Source organism: Plectropomus leopardus, chromosome 15 (genome assembly GCF_026936395.1).
Source record: "Plectropomus leopardus strain MGB_pleo_1.0 chromosome 15, ASM2693639v1, whole genome shotgun sequence".
NCBI lineage: Eukaryota > Metazoa > Chordata > Actinopteri > Perciformes > Serranidae > Plectropomus > Plectropomus leopardus.
This window is the reverse complement of record NC_142190.1, coordinates 8031438-8055554: the sequence shown is the minus strand read 5'-3', so window position 1 is coordinate 8055554 and position 24117 is coordinate 8031438. Positions and strand designations below refer to the sequence as shown.

General features: G+C 39.5%; 1 protein-coding gene across 2 annotated transcripts in view; it reads right to left on the bottom strand.

Moving 5' to 3' along the window:
- Positions 1–14538: 14538 nt before the first annotated feature.
- Positions 14539–24117, bottom strand: part of tmem132e (transmembrane protein 132E) — a 445874-nt gene continuing 436295 nt past the window's right edge. For both annotated transcript variants that reach the window (XM_042499185.2, XM_042499184.2), the window contains exon 9: positions 14539–18897. In XM_042499185.2, coding sequence (XP_042355119.2) covers positions 17827–18897 — 1071 coding nt within the window. In that variant the 3' untranslated portion in view covers positions 14539–17826. The remainder of the gene's footprint in view (positions 18898–24117) is intronic.

The window sequence follows — 24117 nt, the reverse complement described above, 5'->3', positions numbered from 1 at the left end:
GAGGATATTGAGCCTAAATGTGTAAAAAGGCCTCTGCGTTCACTGGACCCTGTGGCCATTTTAAAATAACAACCTTCACTGCGACAATTTCATCTCCAAACCCGATTACCTGTGTCATTCGAAACAAATGAGACAAGTAATAAAAAGGACCGCGCAGTGGGACAGTTCTGAATTAACAGATAGTGAGAAGAACCGTTCTCAGGGCGGCTCTCTTCAGAGAGCAGCGCAGCCGCTCTGCCTTCTCTGATGATTTATTACATCAAACATGTAATGAATGCTTGTAGCATCTCCAGGCCATTCGCCCACCAAAGGCGGCCTCTTTAACTAGCAGGTAGCTCGCATTATTTGATGATAGTTATCAATAATGAATTAAATTTACTACTGCATATTAAGAGTGCTGAAATTATTCATTGGATTCCCACGAGAATTGATGTAGTAGAATGCACCCGTAGTCCATCACCCCAGCATGAGCCTGACACTTTCAGTGGGAAGACTCAGAGTTGTCCCAGTGAAAAGAAACTCTACTTGGTGATCAATTTAGATTTGATTTCTGCCTCAGCAGGAGAAACAAAGTTCATTTTCGAATGTTTCTGTCCTGCTGCTTATTATGTTAGTTTGTTGTTTTGAGACGAGTGCGTGTGCTGGTGATCAAATCTGCTCTTCTAAGCTTCCTCTGTGTCTATGTATTTAGCTATGTGGAGAAACTGCAAGCTGCTGTTGAAAAGAAAAACATGCAATTCCAAGTTTGATGATTTCCACATTTTATTGGGCAAAATGAAAGATTATATAATGTAGATGTGGAACCATGTCAGTGTTTTGCAAGTCATAAGTAAGTCTCAAGTCTTTACACTGAAGTCTTGAGTCAAGAAGACATTTGCTCTGTTGACCACTGCGTAAAATTTCTATGGAAACAAAACGATTTTTAGTTGACTATCTTTTTTTTTTCCAACTTTTCCTCAGTAATATGTTCATCCTGGTTCAGGAAATGGAAAATGGATTTGTGGTAAACATTTCAAATAACATACTTTAAATCTTTGGGCATTAAATCTTGGAGGAAAGTATCAAAGTATTTTCAAGTCAAAAGGCTCAAGTCCAAGTTAAGTCATGAGTCACTGTCTTTAAAGTCCCAGTCAAGATGCAAGTCTTTTTGTTTTTTTCTGAAAAGTTGACATTGTGTAGATACAGGGTTTTCATATGACATGAACACTATCATTAAGTAACGCATTATTATTTCACAGCTGTGTCTTTCCTTTTGTATTACAAATAACTTGTGTTAAATATTACATTATGATCAGGTGAGTTTTTTTTTGCCTTTGCAACAACCTGATTCCCCCACAGTAATCAATACTGTAATCATAGCCAGTAGATACAACTCATCTAGATTTGCCCATGTTGCATGAAATTGGCTATTTGCTACAAACAGTGCCTTTTTAAGTGTGAACCTGGTTATATCCTGTCCCAAAACCCCTGCAGCAAGATGATAATAACCAGCTGTACAGATATACAGGAGATGCAGATGGGTAGACTGAACCTTTACATAGTTTCAGCTCTTGAAGGTCATACAAGTTAATTTATCGAACCTCTTGTGTTCAAGTTTTAATATGACAAAATACGATTCTGTTACCCCTGACACTGTTACAGTACATGCACATCTAAAAGCTAGTACCGCTCACACCACAAAACTCCTCTTCAATGCATTTCCAGACATCTTGTATGATTTCACATTTAGAAAGATTAAACATCCGTTTCCAAACACTAATTCTGCATATCACTTATATGTCGGTATGTAAGTTTAAATCAATGTTACAGGAATGTCCCTGACAACTAGCAGATGTCCCAGCTGCCTCCACAGCCTTGTACTACATCATCTGGTGTCAGAATAATGGGTGAACATGGCTAAACTGATTTGTCTCCTTTGGTCTCCCTTACCAACATGTTGTTTAGCCACTCTGAGCAATAAAATATAACAAATTGTATTTATGGTATCTATTTTGTTTCCATATTACAACTTAAAGCAGTGTCAACCTCCGACACTATAAAAGGAAGATAATGTCAGGGTGCCAAAAACTGCAGTTCCTCTAATGTCCACTTGAGGCTGACTCTAAGATCGAGTCAGTCCCCAAAGACCCCCATGTTAAAATGTCCAACTTCTTAGCACAAACAATTTTGGTCTTTATAGCTAATTTAAACATTTATAGATGTTTAAGGGCATATTCAAGGGCAGGGCCTCTTTGAGTGACGGGCTGTCTGCGAGGTTTCACTAAAGTCTGTAGGTGGGTTTCTATTAAGTCTCAAATGCGCAAATATAAATTGCGAATATCAAATACGCCTAATGAAAATGTTGGAATGTTATTATGAGAGATGTTGCATAACATCACTCAGTGGAAACACAATCACCTCGCAATTGTATTTTATCAACATTTGGTAGATATCACTCAAGTTTTTTTTTGTGCAAATCTGTAAAAGAAACCTGCTTTTTGAGTCAGATCCACCTCTCGCTTCTCCACAGCTCCAGCCTCTCTAAATACAGTCACCTCTGGCTCCAAAAACACAAAGATGGTGATAGTCATAATGCCTCGAGGATTCAAAATGGAATACCACAAACCAATGGATTACATATAGTAGCTATATCCATTATTATACAGTTAATTCTTTAAAACTCACGATAAGACCTATGGTGGAAGAATTTAGGGAGCATGTGAATGCATCATTGACTGTGGTTGGCGGAGGTCACAACTTGAGTCCTATTTATTTGGACCTTGATTATTAATTCACTGCTGTTACTGCATGACATTTAGTCACATTAAAGATTCTTAGACGTCCAGTGGGTTGATTCTGTACATACTATACAATAAGAGCAGTTAAAAAAAGATTTGTTTGCTCATTTTCACCCATAACTAACAGGAGATGAAGATGGTACTAACATTAGCTACTTGGTAGAAATGTTGTAAACTTGAAAACATCAAACATCAGGCAGACGGAGAAAACACAGCAGATTGAGGCCCTTCCTGTTCATCTTCTATAGCTAGAGATGAATCATGCATGAAGTATAAATTATATAAAACACGTCTTTGATCGTCATATAACATGAAGGGATCGCTCAGAATATACAGCAGCACATGGTGGTGTGATGTGACCTACAAGCCCTTATATCTCCCCCTGGAATGAAATATTATTAATCTCATTTTGCACAAGCGTTCTCATGCTGTGTTTTCGTCCCAAGATGCCTCAAACACTGCACATCACCCTCTGACCGTCACTGCGGCTCAGCTCAGGCAAGTTCCTTTCAGAATAAAATAACCAGACTATAGAGAGGAAAATCATTATTGATTATTTTTCCAATTGCTCTAATTTTCTTTCACCTATTACCAAATCCCTGAGGACCATGTTCTTACAAAAGCAGTTATGTGCAAGGAATCTTTTCAGAGAGAAAACTGCAAAAACATCCCTCTGACTTGCTATAGTGCACCCATAGATTTATCCTCATGTCCTACTTTATGTTTCTTTTTAGAGCAACATAAAGGTTTGTTTATTACACATGATTATCTATGAGATGAGATTACACCTCATAAGCCTTTGTGTGGCTGAACAAAGGAAACTGCTGTTTTAATCTGTAGAGACAGGTGAATAAAGATCATTGTTACAGATTATAGGTGTACAGATTAACAGACAGTTAACAGTCGTGATGATTAAGATTTTGACAGAGAGACTTTGGCGCTCAGACTCTACAGGGAAATTTGGTAATCAATGGGCGTCTGCTCTGCGGAGCAGCAAGATAAATCCCCCCAATGGAGTCCAAACACTGGCTGTGGCTGACAACTTCTGAGGGCTCATTTACGCTCAACTTAAATACAGACATGGACGGAGCCCTCTGTGTGCACTAAACTTTCATTTTGTCTGTATTTGCAAAACGTTCTCATCCAAAGTCGTTACATATTGCAGCTTTGTCGAATGACTTTGCGCCTACGTATTACGCTCTAGGTATCCACCTGCTTCTACTGTTGATGTTCCAGGATGCTGCAACTAATGCAGGGATGACAACAAAAGTTAGGATAGGGCAACAAAAGCACATGGCAACCTGCGCCACAACCTCAACAAAAGGCAGGGATGGTTAGGTCGAGGCAATAAAAGGATGTAACTGTGCAGATAACCCTAAACTTTTGTATGAGGTCTATACCATTTTTAGATAAGCTGCATTATGTTACAACAGAATGTTTTTTTATATGATCAGCATATAAAGTTGGATGAATTCAAGGAAATTGAATTAAAGAATCTCTTATTCAACATATTTTGGACTCAGAAGCAATCCTCCAACATTCATGAATTGTCACATCAGACTTGATAAATATGCGGTTTGTTTGTTGTGGTTGAGGGTTTATTTGCTTTCTTTGCATTTCCTCTTCTAGGTTAGACTCTCACTGATGATTAAATTGGACATGTTGGCTGAGAAAAAGGCTCGGGGTTATCACCCTCGTGCAGAGGGCTTGCTGCCGATGGACCCTGACAAGATGTTGACTCCCACATAGGCTGTAAACCCTCCCTTCCTCAGCCATTTAAGGGGCTGCCAAGTTCCTATTAAGTCTGTCTGTGTGTGTGTGTGTGCCTCTACTGTCTGTGTAAAGCATCTTCCTTAATGGAAGTGTGGGAGACATCTGTAATGAAGGATGTCGGAATCAGGCTGAAAACAAATTGCATTATTAATTATTAGCAATTTGTGTTCTGTTGTTCCAAAAAAGGTTTCTATGATTGATGAAAAGCTGATATATTTTCTGTTATATCAGAAAAAGCAAAAATACACTTAAAATAGTTCACTTGAAAGCAACCTCAGTTTACACAATTTTTTTAGTAAAGACTTCAAATGGTCACTTTAGCATTTTACAACTTGGACCCTATTTTCCAACGTTTTTGTGTCTAAGTGACTAATGGGAACAACAGTTTTCAAAATTGGTCCAGTATTGAGCAAGAGGGCTTAAGCCAACAGCATGGAAACAGGCTGCAATGTAACATTAATTGTGCACTGCCATTTTATGTCCATGGAAAGGCTTGTTTTTGCAATTAACAGGATCAGATTTTTTTTAAGTTTAAAACATTATGGAAAGGATCCAAAAAGAGTAGGACCCTTTTTCATTCTTTCAAACACACTTCATTCAAAGTTGAAAGAAACAAAATAAAACTGACACAACTGTCTTGGTTCTTCTTTATACTCTTCCAACAATTGCTAACCCTTGTTTAGTTTAAATTAACCCTTAATTCCCCCACTTAGATATGAAAATATGTTGGCTCTGTACAGATTTAAATTAGTGTTAATTAAATGGAGTCTGGCGGGTTTGCCCATGGAGATTTTGGGGCAGTTAATGGTTTATAAAAATAAAAAAAAAAGAAAAGAAAAATCTTTAGCAAAAAGGTCTTTCTCTGTAGGGTCCCTTCCATAATGTTGTCTGACACTAAGAATAATAATCTAAGCCTGTCAGTGGCAAAAACAAGCACTTTTAGTAGACATAAATTGATGGTGTACAATTGCCCCAAATGGTTACATTTTAGCCACTGCCAGCTGCAGCACTCTCACACAATACTGGACCATTTTCAAAAATTGCCATTCCTATTAGTTACTAAGACAGACAGACAGACAGATAAACAAACACACAAAAAGAAAAAGGCTCCAGTTGTAAAATACATAAGGAACCCTTTAACCTCAGCCATACACAATCTACAGCAGCCTTACATAAATATAATTGATTGCATTCAGATGATCAAAAAAGATGACTTTTAGCGTCATATCTGCCAAAACCCGTGGCTTTGATTGCATGTTTGCTGCCTGTGATAACACTTCCACAATTCATGACACTAAGTGGGTGACACTGGAGCCTACGCAGACTTCCAACATGACATGAACGCATCATGAGCTGAGCTCCAACATCAAAGCGGGCTGAGCTTCCCAGGCCTGCTGTGAAGGTGGCAATGGACTAAAAACACATTTTCACCGTCTGAGAGACACATTTGCATGTCATTACACGGAGATCGCTGCATGGCCCAATCGGAAATGATTTTTAAAAACTGGGTTTTTTCAAGCACCCTATGTGGAGGGAAGTATGGCCAACAACAGCAGCAGCAGCAGCAGCAGCAGCAGCAGCAAGGCACAGAGGTTTAAAAACAGTCACCTGTTATTGTCTATCTTTCTTCTGTTTCCAATGAGGCCCAGACACCAAAAAAACCACACAGGAGATCTGAAGGGGAAAAACAAAAAGACCCAATACAAACAAGCTTTGCAGTTGTTGGGTCATGCCTCCTCAGAGGGCCCAGGTGAGTTGCGGTCCAAACACACAACCTCACACTCATCACAGCAGGTGTCAGTCTGTGGCCAAAACTATGTTCTTAAGCTCTGACTTTTGTTTTCCTGAGCACCATAGCAGGAGCCAAACAGACTCCCACACACTCATGCAATCGTTCACCGCGCTCGCGGGATCGCTCTGAAAACGCCCTCAGACCGAGCGACTCTGGATGCATGTCAGGATGTGACGGCATGAGCTGTCAACACTGCTGTTGTTGTTGTGCATACACTCAAATAAATAATTACTGAGCCCTGTCCTCTAAGTTATGATTTCAGGCCTTATAGGACAGGACAAGATGACAATTTTGTGTTTGAGTAAGAAAGTTGAATTTTTCATGGGCACTTGTGTTCATAAAACATGTATGGCTATTTGGTGTGTTGCATAGTTGCTGTCTAAAAGTTCACATTGTAGTTTTTAGCCCCAGAGACCATCAAAAAGCAATAAAAGTTGTTAGCACAAGGGCTTGAAAACACATCTATACTGACTATCTTCTATGATTTTTTAATCTTTGTGTGCTTCACATACAAGAAAACCTTGAAACTATATTTATCTAAAAAAAAGAAACCCTTTCCAAAAGCTAGCTTGCCTTCCCCGCAATTTTCTAGGCTTTCATTGGCCAAGGTTGAAGGCAAGACACGCTTACAAAGGAACACCTTGAGCCACCATAAAACTTTAAACTGCTGTCTTGCCCACCGTGATGAATAATGGTTTTGTTGTCCTTGGTTGCAAAACCGTCTTGCCTTAGAAAACAGAAAACCATCCAAATAGATTTATTTAAAAAGCCACCAGGACACTGGGAGCTGCACTCAGTCTGCACAGCCAGTTGCTTCTATAAAAAAGGAAATACATGCTGGAAGTATGCAAGTTGAGCAATAGGAGGACACATTGCTTTGGTGAGCACCCGCCAAATGCGCCATAGCAGCCCCGATTACGCAGCATTTAAAGTGGAGACTAATGTTGGTATGGATAGAAAGGCTGCTGGCACAGCACATTGACGTGGCTGAGAGATTTCAACATGTGTCGGTGAACCCAGCTTGTTTTGATGCTGTCTCTTTAATGGCAACTGCTCTCTGTGTTTGAGCTTTACCACAAAAAAACAAATTGATTTTTTTTCCCAACGTGCAACATTGCTGTGTCTGAGAAGCAGAACAGATCTAATTGTGAGGATTCCTTTGACGCCATCTACATTTGGCCCCAAAAGTTTGAAAATGAGCCTACTTAATGATAAAATCTCTCGCCACAAGCTAGAGACTGCAAAAACTGATTTTAGGGTTATACTTTATCCAAGATCACCAAAAACTCATCCAAAGTCATCCTAAGAAATTCAAAATCCTGTCTAGTTGTCCACCTATAAGTGGGGTACAATAGCCTTTATAGATTAACGTGGCATGTACAGTCTGACCTTGTTTGGTGTTGAGACTAGTGAAATGCCAATGCAAGTTTGGTCCTCACCTGCAGTAGAGAGTGTGGGAGCTTAGACTAAAGCCTTATTCCCACCGTACAAAAACCCGCTAACACCTACTAACATCTGGCTTTTTAATGTAATGAGGATGCTTAAGATCGGCACTCACACCTGAGTCAAATGACTCTGCAGTAGACATGGGCTTTATTGTCTCTGGCTCAGATCGGCATTATTGGGAACACAATACCCAGGTGAATGCACTAATTTCAGCTCCTTAACCAGCAAGATGCAACAACGCACCACCACTAATTACCCTCCGTTTCCTCCTAAGCAGCGCTAAAACACAGACCCAAATACACACACACAAAAGCTGACTAGTGGCAACCGATTCAACATGCTAAATTTGCCGGAGAAAAGCCAACAAGGACCAACAAGGGCAGCCAGTGCAGGACGCACTGCAAAACATAATGCAACATGCGCTCACCAACGCTTGGTGTGTCAGGGCCTAATTAATCTGCGCAACAACCTGTGCAGAGCTTCTGCAGATCCACAGAGATGGTATGCAGGACTTGTTGAGGGCCGCATGGATGTGCAACCCACCTCCCAAAAATGTGTCTTCATGCTAGGCAAACACCTTTATCATCACCACCTCTATCACAACCTGTTTTTTGTGGGAATGTGAGAACGAGCGCTGCACACGGATTTCTCTTCAAAAAAAGTAATTTCACTGGTTTCTAGCACCTTAGTTTATTTCTTGTTTTGGAAAGTTAATTCTTCATGAGAGGGCAGGGAGTGACGGAAAAAAATGGAAAGCACGTCCAATCATTTTTAAGCACTGTGGAGAACTTTTGTTTTTCATTTGGCTTAAAGGGGACATACAACCATAAATGGTTTTATTTTTTTATTCATTTGTTTTAAATACCATTTGACTTACAAAATCAACCAGTGGGTTTGAAAAGCTTTTTTTTTTTTAAATTGCCAACAAATTTGCTTATTTTTTGCCAAATTGCCTGTTGTTTTTCTGTGCTTCGAACACACCTCAAATTTGAGGGCAATTCTATTAATTTATTAATTATCTGTAAAGTTTCAACAAATGAATGAAAATTGGAGTCCATGATGCTGAAATATGCGCCAGAATAGGTAAAATGAAAAATATTTTTCACTGTTCTCTTTAAGTCAAACGTGATTGTGAGAGAACTGTTTTCAACAACAGAGCAGGTCCTTGACGTCATGTCATATTGCCTTACCTCGGCATCTGCTGAAACAACGCCCCTGCACTCTGCTCATCATCCCTGCCCTCCCTGAAACATATTTTACATTCATATAAAAAACATAAATGTCAGTGTACACGGTCAGTGTTTTAAAATGAATAATAGCAGCTGTAAAAGTCAGGATGCACAACCCTGAGCCTGAACCTGAACCCCCTAAAAATGTGGTATCAAGCTATGCAAATAGTTTGGGTTGCTCATATTCAGTGCTATCTGCTTCGGACTTTTTTCCACAGCAGACACTTAAACTTGTTGTAGCAAGAAAACCACCGGTGTGAGTAACATTAAAAAGACTCTCCTCTACTTGCCATTCCCGTGAGCCAGCATGCATTATTAACTTTATTAATCGCAACCGTGCTTCTCTTCCTATGACATGTCGAACTGATTGCTGTGCCCAGGTTTTAAGATGCAGTATATGCCTCTGAGGTTTCTGCCCCTCCCTCAGGTGAATAAGGTTTTGTTTGTGGTGCTCACAGCCTTGAAAAATGACACTGAAGAAATACAACAAGATCATCACTTTCCAGAAACAGTGTCCTGGGATCAGGTCAATCCACAGAACTCGCAGTATTTTTTATTAGAACTATTTATACTGGAGAAATAGCTCTGATGAAAACAGTTCACAGTGAGATCTGAGGTGTAATGAAGACAGTGTTTCTTGAAAGAAATGATTATGCTAAATTGGTTATGATAATACAGTGATTACATCTTTTTTTAATTAATGGTCAACAAATCTAAAGAAAAGACCAAACCCAGCAAAGAACAGATCCTATTAACAAGTAACATCTGTGTTTTTATATTTACATGAACATGGCAACAAATGTGAATTAATCCATAGCTGAAAATAGTCCCCGACAAAGGCACTATTTATTTATTTATTTTGTTAGAGTAGTGCTTGCTAAAAACTATAATGGCCAGCTGTTTGAGGACATTCTTTAGCCATTTACAACATTTAAGCATGTTTCTAATAAATTTCTTTAATTGGCTTTGGGCTGAGTGCCAAAAATGAGATGGACATACAAATCATTAGTTTGGTGTTTTCATGAGATTTGCTGACAGTATAAAGAGGTATAAGTTATAAACAGGCTCTTAAGCCTCATTCCCACTGCACAAAAACCCTGCTATCACCCACTAACATCTGGCTTTTTAATGCACTGGGAATGCGTACAATCGGCATTCAAACCCGGGTAAAACGACTCTGCAGTAGACATGGGTTTTTAACCCCTTCGACTCCAATCTGCATCGGTGGGAACGTAACCCCCGAGTGACTGCACTGTTCCTCACTCAAAACTCAAAATTTCAGCTCCTTAACCGGTGAGATACAATGACGCGCCGCCAGTAATTACTGTCTGTGTCCTCCGACGCAGCGCTAAAACAACGATCCAAATACTTCTGCACAGAGTTTGAAAGAGGGAGTGAATAAGTAAGACATAAATAAAGAGACGAAACCACTGAAAATACACATACAGACACACACATACACACACACACACACACACACACACACACATACACACACACGCCAGCTGACAGAAAGCCGACTCGCTCTCCAGCGGTTCAGTGGCAGTGGGAATACAGCCATTTGGCAGGTTTACCCGTGTTAAAAAACCCTGCGTGCACCCGCTCATTGCGGTGGGAATGAGGTAATAGTACGATTAATCACCATTGATCATAAGTGTTGGTCATTAATTTAAGGTTTTCTTTTTTACCACTTCTCAAGAACTTAAAGTAACGTTGTAATGCACTTCTTTGGGCGTATCAACTTTCCCTGAACTTATCTGTCTACTTATATTTCAGGTAGTGATTTCGTGCCTTTTGTCTCCAGAGAAGGGACTTATACAAGGATATATTTAGGCAGACAAATGTGAACGGCACAGCAAGAGCATGAGTTTTACCAGTCACATGAAGGGTTGTAGCCTTTACCTAAAATGCAACATGTCTTGTCTCAGCATTGCATTCTGGTCTATGGAGGCAGCTGTCAGTGTGATGCTGTTATCTCTGCCTCTCCTATGATGGATTTCTTCCTGTACGATTGCTGAAGGCCTGTGAAAATGGTAAGTCTAGAAAGAAGGCTCCCTCTTTGATTCGGATGGGGCTGACGCAGAATGCTGACATTTACTGTTGATGTTTTATATAGTTAAAGATATTTCTGCTGTCAAGCTTCGTTGTAGCTGCTTTGACATGGGATCACAGTCTCCATGACTGGCCTGTTATCCACAGGAATAAAACAAAAACATTACAAAACATAAAAATGGGACCAGAAATGTAAGCTTCACCACCACCAGCTGCATTGGGTTGTTTTTCTCCTTTTTGTTCAGCATTTCATGTATTAAAGTTATGAAAATGTCATTGAATTTAAGCCCATGCAGGCAATGAAGAGCTCTATCTATGCACTCAGTCTTGAAACATACAGGTTTTCTACAGCTGCAGGACTCCTCCTACTTCGATGTCAATAATGGTATGGAGGAGCCCCTCTACAGAAGTGACTCTTTATTACAGGTTGGATAAGGTATAAATGGCTGGTATGCTCACATAAGGCCATGCAGATTGATTAAGTCAGAGTCACCCCTGAACTCCACATTGAAACAAATTACCGAGTCATATTATTTGAGTGCTGAAATGCCTCTGACACATGACATCAGAAAAATAATACGTTAAGCCACACATGTCCTGTTATTACCAGAGTGCACTCATAATGTTTATCTGAGCATCACATGTGTAATTTCTCACACAGTGGATCAGCTGAGAGAGATGACCACTTGAGTACAAAATGAAAAAAATGACAAATGAGCGCTACAAGTACTGTAGATTTTTCCAAAACAGGGAGACACACCATAGTCATAGCTCATGGTGTGTCTGGATCACCTGAATCCTACATTCAGATGTGAAAACATAGACTTTAATCCTCACAGTAGACGGTGTTAAATACTTTAAAGTACATGTAAAAGTAACAGGTCATAAAATCTGACTACAAGGTTTTACAGCACAACTGTGACTGTTTCATAATGTTAAGGAGCTGATTAAAACTGTAACCATTAGGACGGTAATATATGTTGTTTTGGGAAAAGTCATACATGTTGCTTGGGAAGTCAGTAGAAATTGACTTGTTCTGTCATTTATGTAAAACAGAGCACTGTCAAAAGCGAGTTTTAAACATTAGATCAGCACATGTCCAGCAGCTATTTGAAGCCAAAAATGATGTTTTCTTTAATTTAACCACCACATATAAAAGGTACAAATGTAACATTTTGGTGGTTTGCAGAGACTACAATGCAAAGAGGTTTACAGGTTTTTTCTGTGCCTACATATAACCACGTTAAATATTTAAAAACAAATGTTAAATATCCGTGGTTTGCAGAAATGAAGTAACCCTTACCCTAACCTCTGCCCTACCCCCCCCCCCACCCCACCCCTTAAAAAATCCCCTATCTTGAGCTGTCTGGGGAAACAGGATGCAAGATTTCGTGTGTTACACTGCCCCATCGTGGCCAATTTAGGAATTGGAATTAAAGTTTGGATGAAAAGTTGGACTGCGAAATTTGGAATTGAAACTAATTGTTTAGTAGCTGATAAAATGAGTTGGAAAGGTGGAATTTGACGATTTCAATTTATTTCTTATGGGACAACCCTGACCCTAGACTTAGGCCTTAACCCAGGTACACCTCTACTGCCAATGAAACCAGAACTGTCCATGTGTGATACTTACACGAGTCAGCTGCCAAGCAACAGACAGAAATAGACAATTGTTTGAGACCAACAAAAGTGGTTATTTGTTAATGTGGGGACATGTCCAGTCATGTTTAAAGCAACAAAACTGGGTATTTTAAGCAAAAGCATGTTTTCCTTTTCCTAACCAAGTAATTTATAAATACATTTATTGTGGTGATTGGGTTGATAAAAAGGATACTGCATGTTTTGTCCTTTTTCCATGTTTTGTCCAATTTACTGGAAATGTATCTAAAATAAACCAAATGTTTAGTTATGACTGAGTAGTGTCTTTTGACAATGAAAATCAGGTCGATTTCCCTGTAAAAAAAAAAAATCCCTGCGATATGTGGAACTATTTTTTTTAAATCAAAGCCTGAAGGAAGAAACGGTCATATTCTCCTTTTTTGAATTTCACACATAACTATATTTTTCAAAACATGTTTGTTTTATTACTTCCGCTAAACCACACATTGATCATTTTTTGGACGTATTTGTCTGAAATTTGGTTAACAGAAGAAGAAGCTGATAATATTGAAGAATTCAGATTCTGCCTTAACATAATTATTGTTTTTCCAAACACAACTATGAGTGTGAAGATCTGTCCACACTGTAGTATTACGCAAGTGTTTGCAACCAGCTCAGCCTGTCTTTTCAGTCCCATAAACACACTAACTCTCTCCTAATGACCTGAGTGCCTTACCTGAGTTCAAAAGGCTTTGATCTCTGCTGCCCAAATGAAGTGAACTAAAGGAGTAAACACTCCACGGTTCAAGTAAACAGCTCCAGGTATGGATTTTTTGGATGAGAGCTGCTGGATGAGTAGACGTGCAGTACAGTAGATGTATACAGCCGGCACAGCGAGGGGTGAGCAGCAGTGATCCATGGACTTCAAACACTAGTGGGACTCAAGCCAGGATCTGATCAACCCTGGCAGGGACACATGCATAGGCAAAGGTGTCAGATGTGAGCTACATACTGTATAATTTAAAAAAAAAACAAAAACAAAAAAAAAAACCTCTTATGTAATCAACCTTCTCTTTCTCGTCTTCAGTGTCAATGAATTTCCCAGCGACCCATATGATAAAATATACAGAACAAAAATTAAAGCACTTTGGTTTTTGCTCCATTTTCTACATGTTTAAGTTATTTTATGCACTCAAAAGATATAGATCTGCACTTCTCCTTTTCCAAAAAAATGCATCCACCTGACAGTTGCAGCATATCAAAGTACTGATTAACAAGCCTCATTACTACACCAGAGTGACCTTTTCCTGTGACCATTTGAAGGCACACCTGTACAGTAATGGTGCTGTTAGAGCAGCATCTTGATATGCCACACCTGCCAGGTGGATGGATTATCTTGGAAAGGAAGTTCTAAACACGGATTTTAAAAAATTGGAGATAAATAAGTCTTTTGTGTGCGAAAGAAATCTTTGATGATCTTTGATGCTTAACTACTGCCTTTGAAAAAAATGGTAGCAAAAACCAAAGTATTTTGTTTAAATATCCATGGATGAGTGTGAGTACAATTAACAATGAATTAAAGTGGAAGTCTTTTTACAAAATGTGTAAAAATCATTGCTTTCATAAACCGTATACATCAAACATGTTTGTGACTTTTGTGCCAAACCTCTCGTGAGCCAAACGAGCCAAACTCGTTCAAGGGCAGAGCGTTCCTTCATACATGAAGATACTGAGGCTGATCTCTTATAAAAACCTGTGAAAAAATACACACGTACATACAGTAGACATCACAACACTGTCAACACTGGCAGGTAAAGTAAAAATGACACAGTGTCATTTGTGTATTGCATTTTCTTTAGTACTTTACATATAACGGGAAAATACAAGGGTTTATTTTCAAGAGAATACAGGAAATTGAACAGTGCTCTGTACATTAACATATTATCGTGAGTGTTGTGTTAACTTGGCACAGCCGACTGAGCCGTGCACATCGTGCACAGTCTCCCATGGGGGTGATGGGGGTACAATTCAAGATGTTCAATTATACGTTGTAAAAAGACCAAGTTCCTATTAGCAGCTTGATGAAAATACAAAATGAGCAACATGTGCACTGTCACCAAAGCAGCGTTACAAAAAAAGACGTCATATGCACAAAATAAAATGTTTTTTGAGATGCATCATGTAATGTAATGCATCATGTAATGGGCAACATATTTACATAATGTGAGTAAATCAATGGGAAAAAAAACTGAGGAAACAGTGTTTAAAGCTGCTATTAGATACTTAATCTGTTACAGTAGCGTCACCAGATTGGGCTGACCACATTTACACTGAACAGCCAGGTTTAATTTAAAATCCTACATTCATCCTGAGAAACCATCATTTAAGGTTAAAACTGAAATGCTTCCCGCTGGCTGCTGCTTCTCCTAATTTCATGGCAAATCATGTTGATGCTGTGGCTGAAGGACGGGCTTGGACTGTCGAAAAGAACATCTCTTCTTCTCTTTAGATGTTAACACAGATTGAATATTATTAAACACTAGAATCAGGTCATTATTCATTTCAACCACATGGAACATAGAGAGGGCATGCAGTAAACCAAATCCTTAAAAGTCCCAATCCAGGATCAAATGTGGGTCTATATACACGACGAATATTGATGGTTTACTGATGAAAAATAATCTCATGGCAACTTTCAGAGAAAATTAAAGCCTGTTTTGCTCCAATATTTACAATGTTGCTGTATGTAAACCATCTTTAGATCACACTTTACGCATGTGTTTAGCTGTCACACATCAATGAATAAGGAGCTCAGGACTCATGTCTTTAAAGTAAATATAAAATCTGTCTTCAGTGTTTTTGTCCCTTTTATAATGACGCTGCCTCAAGGAGAACAATTCTGGATTGGGTCTTTAATAAGGCTGCGGGGGCTGAAAAGCAGGTAGGATGGCAATAAAATGTTTTGAGTGACGAACAGAGCTTATGCTCATTATCACCAAAGAGCACGTAACATTAGTTTTCTCACAGGATCACCAAAACCAGTCAGTTAACATAAAAGAAAAATCCAAGCCCTTAGATGCACCACCGAATTAAAGGAAAAGTGACACGGAAACAAATTTTCATCACATAGTTGCTTCATTAGTCTTGGAAATAAGTTGTTTTATGTGAGATCAGAGCTTGAATAACACCAGCCTTCAAAAGTCATCTCCAATCATCCACTTTACTACTAAAAAGCATACGCTACGCTAACAGGGCAACGGCAATTAAAAATACTATTAGCTCTGCTGTCATCATGCTCTCAGTTACGATGTGTCTGGCTGCCTTGCAATGTTTTGGTTGAAATCTTGCTTGAGATGTTTTATGCTCTTTCTAAACCTGCCAGATCTTCCCTCTTTTCTGCTTAAGTGTAATTTAAAAGCCTTGTCAGTAAACCTTTAAATGCTCAACAGCAATTAAGACGTTGCTGCACAACAAAACCTGTAGACTACATCCAGCGGCTGTGCTGTTTTCAATCACTTTGATTTGTCACTGAAGCCAATCAGCTTCCTGAGATACTTTTACACCCTTCGCATCCACGCAGCTCATCTGCCAGCAACAACTCCACTCTTTGCTACCTGTCTCTCGCTCTGTCCTTTTAGCTCAAACAAAGCAAATCTGTGACATCCAGATGCGAGTTCACTGGAACAGATTAAACAAAAAAGGGACTACAAAGAGTGTTTTAAAATCAGCATGACAACATGGGATGGTCATGATTTAAATGATGGAACAAAATCAATAATTTATTCTTCTTTTTGTGGTAAATGATATTTCCAGGAGAGTTTAGAGGATCTTATGTTCAGTTTTTCCAACTAGTACATTTTTTTATTTTACCCAAAGACTAGAGGCCAACCGAACTCGAGGAGGAGAAATAACTTATCAAAAGATTAGTTCTGTTGCAATTCTGATGCATAGCAAATCCCCATGTTCAACAGTCAAATGTGACACCACTTTGTTAAAAAGCTACAGTTCTGTCATGAAATTTACCGAGGGGAACCATCTACTCAACACGAGACTATAAAATTTTCAACTGACTCCGCACTCCAGCTCTGAGTAAGTAACTTGTCGAACGTTCGTGCGGGAGGCGACGCTGGCTCGATACGGTATATACATATACTAGAGAGGAATGTCTGCATGTATGTAGGCCTGACACGGCATGCGTGTGATGCATGATAACATATTTACTTTGTGTATGAATGAGTATATAATTACAATACAAACATTTACAAATTTGGAAAAAAAAAGTTGCTGATTGTGCCTCGAGATCCCCTTCCATGCAAAGAACGTTAGAGATCCTCACAATACACAAGCTCTTTTCTAATTTTACCTCATGCTCGAGATCAGTCGTAGTATTTTACATCTTACCACGCCGTCTCTAGCCGCAGTGAGAAAACAGGGTGTCCGCGCTGATATAAGAAGTGAACCGTGACCATTTTTATAAGGCATTAGATTTGTTCAGGACCAAGAGGACTAGTAGGGCACTGCTTTCGACTACCTATGAAATGTAGAAAAATGTAAGGAATGAACATGAGTACAAATCATGAGTGTGCTGCACCAAGAACAACAATGAAGAAAGTTTCGCCACTAAAAGAACGCTTTTCCTACTTTGGCAAAAACAAAATGACTTTTTTTAACACAGCTTTTATGAGAGTCTTTGACAGTTTTTGTTCATCAAAGGCATCTTTGTTTGGAGTAGGTACAGTACTGCAGAGTCCCACTGAGCCAGCAAAAACACAGCTAACACTGAACCTCTTCTACATTCCTGTCCGAATCAGGCTTTCTTTCAAATCAAATCCTGAAAATCAGAGAGCTGGAGCAGCTCTCACCTCTGGTCATGGCTCAGCTTTCCGCGTGAAACAATGTTTCCTGTAGCCAAGATTTACAGATTTCTCTAGTGATTGAGATCCTCTGGTCAAGTCTTTGGCTTCCTTGCATTCTCCTCTGTGTGAGCGTGTATGAGATTACAGCACTGTGCAAACTAAATGGAACACACCCTAACCAAAACAACAGTTGGCCTTTTAGTCTGTGAAAAATTATCTTTCACTTAGGTGAAAAAGAGAAAAATAGAAAGGAACGTTTCTTTAGAAAGCTGAGAGCTGTGCTTCACACTGCACCTCTTATCTCAGGCTATTTCTTTTATTCTGCGCATGTAATCATGCAGTTCCTCTGGGTCTTGAAAGCCCATATCCTGGCAAACCCACTGAATGTCCTCTTCGTCTGCAATGGGGATGGAGTTATAGGGCAGCTCCTCTGTGGGAAGGGTGGTGAAGGTGGTAAACTTGACTCTCTTGCGCTTGGAGGTGGGTGAACTGGCCTCCTCGCCGTTCTCTTTTGTGGAGCCCCCGGAGCTGCCGTCACCCCGCCCGTGTACCTGGCTTTGAACGCTAGTCTGGGAACTGCCACTGCTGTGGTGGTCCCCATGGCAGCAAGTCTGTACGCCCTCCAGAGGGTTACTGGGACTTTCTACCTGCTGTGGCGACAGATCACACTGGGCCCTCAGTGGCTGGCCGTTTCCCAGGAACACCCAGTGATGGGAATGGTCCATGTTGGCCTGACCCTCGGGCGGGATCCGCTTATGGCGGTATTTAAGTACAAAGACAATGCAGTTGATGAGAAAGACTAAGATGGCAAGACAGAATACGCCTAACAGAGCATACATGCCGATCTCAAGGTCGGTCATGTTACGAGGTGAATGCACAAAGTCATCTTCCTCCTCTTCATCGCTCTCAGTTGGTCGCTCCTGGTTGCTGATGGTGGGAAAATTGGTGTAATCAATGGGAACACTGGCAGGCTGCTCATTAGATGTCTCATAAACTCTTCCACTGCTGTTCGGATCAATGATTGGACGCCTGGTGACAGGCGCCAGCTCTATCTCGCCCTCGGTCGTTGCCTCTTCCTCAGAATCTTCCTCTGGGCCAAAGCGGACCTTGACATAAACCGAAGCAGATGCGATGACGCTTTTGCGTTTGGTTTTCTGGCAGGCCTCACAGATGGTCATCTCTAAACGCACCATCTCGCCAGATCCCTCCCCTTCTGCCACCACCACAGGCCAGCGTTGCTGAGGCTCCTGGGACACCAACACAACTCTGTCATCCAGTGTGGAGGCGTTGAGGTTGTAGTCTTTAGGATCAAAGTAAGTCAGAGTGGCGGCTGTGTTGTCACTGAAAAGCATCCAAACAGACAAACTGGCCTCCTGTCAGATAAAAAGAAAAAAGGACAGTTTAGATAGCTGTTTCTTTACACTACAAGTTAACTTTTGTTAACTTCAAAAAGAAATAAAAAGGTTACAGCATCACAAAAATGCACTGAACTTCCTGATGCAGTTGTTTGAATATTTTTTGGCATCACAACAGAAACTCACATGTAGCCCTTTTCCCTACAAATATGCTGGCTTGGCTTGACTCAGCACATCAGCCCAGAGCAGTAGGGATTCGCATTGCCATACAACAGGGCCACATGTTTAAAAATTGTGTCTTTAACCCTTCGAAACCTGAGCAAAATGGCTGGATTTCTTTTGAAAACATGGGAAGAGGGTGGTAAGCAGCTTAACAAGAAATGGCCAAAACATGAGCTTACAATCAGTATAAGCTGCAAGATAATTTCCTGAAAATAAGAAAAAAAATTAAATGAGTGAATACACTTTCAATTAATATATAATTTAAAAAATAATAATATATATATAATATATAATATATTATAATATATATAATAATATAATTTTCTGCAATTTTTTTCTTTATAAGATCTTACAACCCCCTCCCCAGCTAATTTTCAGATCATTACCTTTACCTAGTATTTTTTACTATTTTTTTTCACTTTGTGGGATATTTTTTGTCTAGTTGCTCATTATGTTTTTCCCATGTTTTTGAAAGAAATCAAACCATTTTTTCAGGTTTCAGAGCTTTAAATATTAATAAAAGGCATCTGAATGTAGCACAAGAAAATCAAAGTCAATCCGGGTTTTAAGGGGTTAACTGATGATGCATCTGTGCTTGTGTACCAGTGCAACATTCTTCTCGTCTGCCCCGCTGGTGTTATTGTGGTCATTAACTTTCTTGTACTACTTTTGTAAGTTTTTAAATTTTCTCTCAGCAGTGCATGATCTCCTGCCTGTATGGTCTTCTCGCTCAAACAGCACGCAGGTTTTGTGTTTCATCTGAAGACTGAGCTATTCTCTTTTCTCTTTGAGACACAGAAGAAACTGAGGAAGTATGTACCATATCTGACAATAGCAGGGGAGGTAATTTACAATAAATACGTTGCTGCATTGTCACTGAACGTTAATGCTTCATAATGATAAGGAAACTTGGAGGCAGTCTGATGCACACTGGCCCGATTCTGGAGATGGTCCAACTTGGGCATGATTCAGGCGTGACTCTGCATCTCGGCACATTCAAACTGGTAATGCAAAGGCAAATAAATGCAGCACGGTTTGACTCAGCAGGGCCAAAAGTGCCAACGGTTGCTTGTCCTCAGCCAGTTAACACATAACCACAACTTTTTCATGAATAAAATACGAACAGTAAACAATCTTCTCCAGAGAATGTACTTGGCAAAATGTGTTTCTTAACCGCTAGCTCATGAGAAATAGTTTTACAATTTTTTGAAAAAAAAAAAAAGAACTAAATCTCTGCCAAAACTCAACAGCAGACTGTAAAAGTCCAAGAGCAACTAAGTCAGCACCACGGTTTGTTTGTGACTCAAAATGGAGAAGAACTCTGTAGTCACATAAAAATGTGGAAAAAAATAATCAATTTGTAAGTGGTTGTAAGGATGAGAATAGGATAATGAAAGGGATCACTTGTGCTGGAGACTTTGTAATTGCTGCTTTGTGATTGTCACAACAGAAAAGCTGCATTTACTTCAGGTCTCACGCTACTGAAAAGTAGCTACAAATATCCATAAAAGGGCCCGGCGATGAAAAAATTGTCTTTGACCTTTCAAACCAACTTCTGCAATTAAAGTCGGCTGATTATTCATACAATTAAAATGATGATGGTTAATGATTTTGCCGAGCCTAAATTGCTCCATTAGCTTCACAAGTAACAGAAAATCTATTTAATGTGTGTGCTTTTTGGGTAGCCAAAAAAAAAATGATGGAGAACATAATGGAATAAACGAGTTCAACATGACTTCTAACATAACTGTACAGGTTAACAGCAGCACAGTTTTCTTTTAGACTTATCATGGTCTTAAGCTTAGATGAGATACAAGTGTTGGCAAAAAACTGATAAATAGGGTGAAGGAAAGGTACGAAAATAATACAATTCCTTCCCCAAACAGAAAATTTACAATATATTTGCTTCATAATCTTTTCAACAACATATTGTTAATATCAAAGTTTAAAAAAAATTAGTCACAAAGCTGTGACAGTGCCTTGTGTTTATACCTCTCCAAAGAATATTTCAATGGTTCAGATCCCATTCTTTCATGGCATTGACCGTGATTTGAATATCTGTTCCCAACTGAGCCTTTGAAGTTCTGGACTTGCTCCAATCCCTAAATCTCCAGAGCGTTTGTGAACATCCGCAGTACCCTGTGCTCAGTACAAGCCTTGACACGCACACAGACGGCCTGCCTCTGATGTGCACACCAGCAAACCACTTTCAAGCACGGAGGAGGAAGGGGTGGCAGGAATGACTGCGTTGTCCTGAAGGCTACAACACGGCTCCGCTCTGCAGCGCAGACAGATAAGGCAGCAGCAGCGTGTGCTTCGAATGATGAGCTCCTGTCCCGTCTTCTCGTGTTTGTTGCGTGTGATCTTCTCGTTTGGTATTTTCTATCACTTTTTACTGTCTATACTCCCCTATGGAGAAACTGGACAAAAATGAAATTCTTCTTGGTGGTTACCTGACAACATTCATCTGCCGTGGAACAAACCGCAACACTGGTGTCCATGTAATCAAGGCTGCGTTTGACAGTCCCCTTTGTTCACAGCGTGCTTAAACATCAGCAACCAACCATTAGGTGAGCTGACAAAAAGGGAAGATTTTCTGTCTAAAACCCAGTCAGACAATTTTAGAGAAAGGGCAGACACACAAGAAGTCTTTTCAGGACAAAAATCTCTTTGGTCCAGTTTGGTAGAATTTTGTGACGATATCCCGATGAGAGTCAAACCTCTATCATCTCAGCATGACAGAATGAAGACAGCCTTTGATATGGATGATTTAAATAATACATTGAATATGAAATATCTGTTTTTTATGAGCTGACTCGGCTAGGAAAGGAGTGATATAGCGAGCAAAAACAGGAAAAAAATGGTGTTTTGAGGCTGACAAAACAATTGGCACTGGTTTTTCAACGCAGACCCAATGCTGGAAGGTTGTGGCCATTTTTTGCCTAAAAAATAAGCTTTTCTGTCGAAAAAGGCAACTGGGGGATCAAAGACCTGATGTCTATCCAGATCCAAATCCAGAAGGATTTGTGCACTATGTTGATATTATTTTCTGCATGTGGCTTTTTAAACCATCAGCACACAATTTCTAAAATTAATGAAACCTGTGTTTTTCCAGAAAGTAATGTGCATCAGGATGAATTTTCCCATTTTCTTTGATCTGTGCTTCATGGCATCGGGGAGTATATATGTATGTAAATTAAACATAAACAGCTTGGATAATAAAATATGTATATGCAGGAAAACCAGCCCCTGGAAATATTATTTTGGGACATTTGCATCAATGCAATAATACCATTCAGACTGATAAATGCCTTATTAAGTAGCACATTTAGGCAGTAACAATGAGTAAGTCATTGCAACAGAAATGGTCCATGTTGAACCGTCAAGCACTGAAACCTTTCACTTCTGAAAGGCTTCAACTTTGTCAAGTGGAAAAGAGAATAATACAAAGAGACCTTGATTGTCCAACTCTTTCCATCCATAGTTTATGTGTTTCATTCATTTCTAGAGTAATAGAGGACATTTAGAAAGTTTTCCTGTGAAACAGAATCAAATGGCTTGAAATAGCTGCAGTACTCCTCTGAGAGCTTTGCCGGCAGAGGAATTGGCTGCCTTTTATGGCCCGGCCTTGGAGAGCACTTAGGACAATACATTACAATAATTAAATTTCAAGGTGGCCAAGAAGCGGAAAGCAAGAAAAATTGGAATTTAATGCTCGCTTCTCTCTCGTTGATGCTTGATGTGGTTGTCGTTGCATTTTTAGCAACTTACAGGCCAATGAAAGGGCGAAGCAGGGAATGAACTCCTACACACACACACACACACACAAACACACAAACATACACATCTCCCTAGGTGTAGCAGGGCTGCCAATTAATTCCTTGCAGAGAATTGCAGTGATCCTTACTCCTGTGTAAAGAGACAGTGGAAAAGAATAAGCACAGTTTCTGCTTTTTTTCACCCAGACGTCTTCTCGCTTCTCACTTGAGCAATAAAATCAATTTTGGGAAATGCATTTGGACGTATCAGAAGTATTTCCGCCAGGCTTGGCTAATATGAAGGTTGTAATAAAACAGCACCAAGGATACTTATTAGTTCACTGCGGCTGCCTTTATCTGGTGTCCTTGCTAACAATGCTGGCTGGAGCTTAAAAGATTTAGCTCGGAAATAATTTTATTACTAAGAAGTGAAACTAGTGCCTGCTTGTTGATATAGAGCCACTGAAGGGATTTGCAAATAAACTTCATTTTACCACTCTGGAGACAGAAAGAAGGAAACACACAGAATGTATGTAAGGCATAAGGAGCATTTCTTCTGATTTTAGTAATTGGTTCAGTGCCATATTTGAATGTATATAGAACTCAGTGGTTTTAGTTTTAGACCTAAAGTAGAGGTGTGTAATTATCCCTCTTAGGCCATTCAACACCTACATATACAGTTTATGTACCAATACAAACCAATACAGATACATTTGTAGCAACTTAATTCAGTGGCAATTTGATTTAAGTGGAATTTAAATATTGATCCAATGGCAATTCAGTGCTGTTTTATGTCATTAATCAGAACAAATCCAGAACATTATGTCCTGTATACATCCAGAACAATGATAGTAAACACGAGTAGTGAGTTTCAGGTCCTCAATCAGGATAAGCAGAATACGCCAATTTTGAATTTTTGATCACTAAAGGTTTTAAGAAGGTCAATCCAGTCGTTAAAGAAAGTTGATATTTTAATGGTGAAATTGATTTGGGTTCATCAGATGTTGCGTATTCCCTTATTTAGTAGAAAACTATTTTAAAGCCTCAGTGTTGGGCTTCAGATAATGCTTGATCACCAGTGTAAGACAAATATTCATCTATCTGGCTTAAAGATTTTTTTTTCATTTTAAGTACACATTTTATTTGGATGACACTCAAGCTCATATATGGAGCATTATCTGTACTGTACACTCTTTTCTTCTGAGTATTTGGCTTAACTGTAAGATGCATGCTTTGGATGTTAATAAGGTTGGTGGCT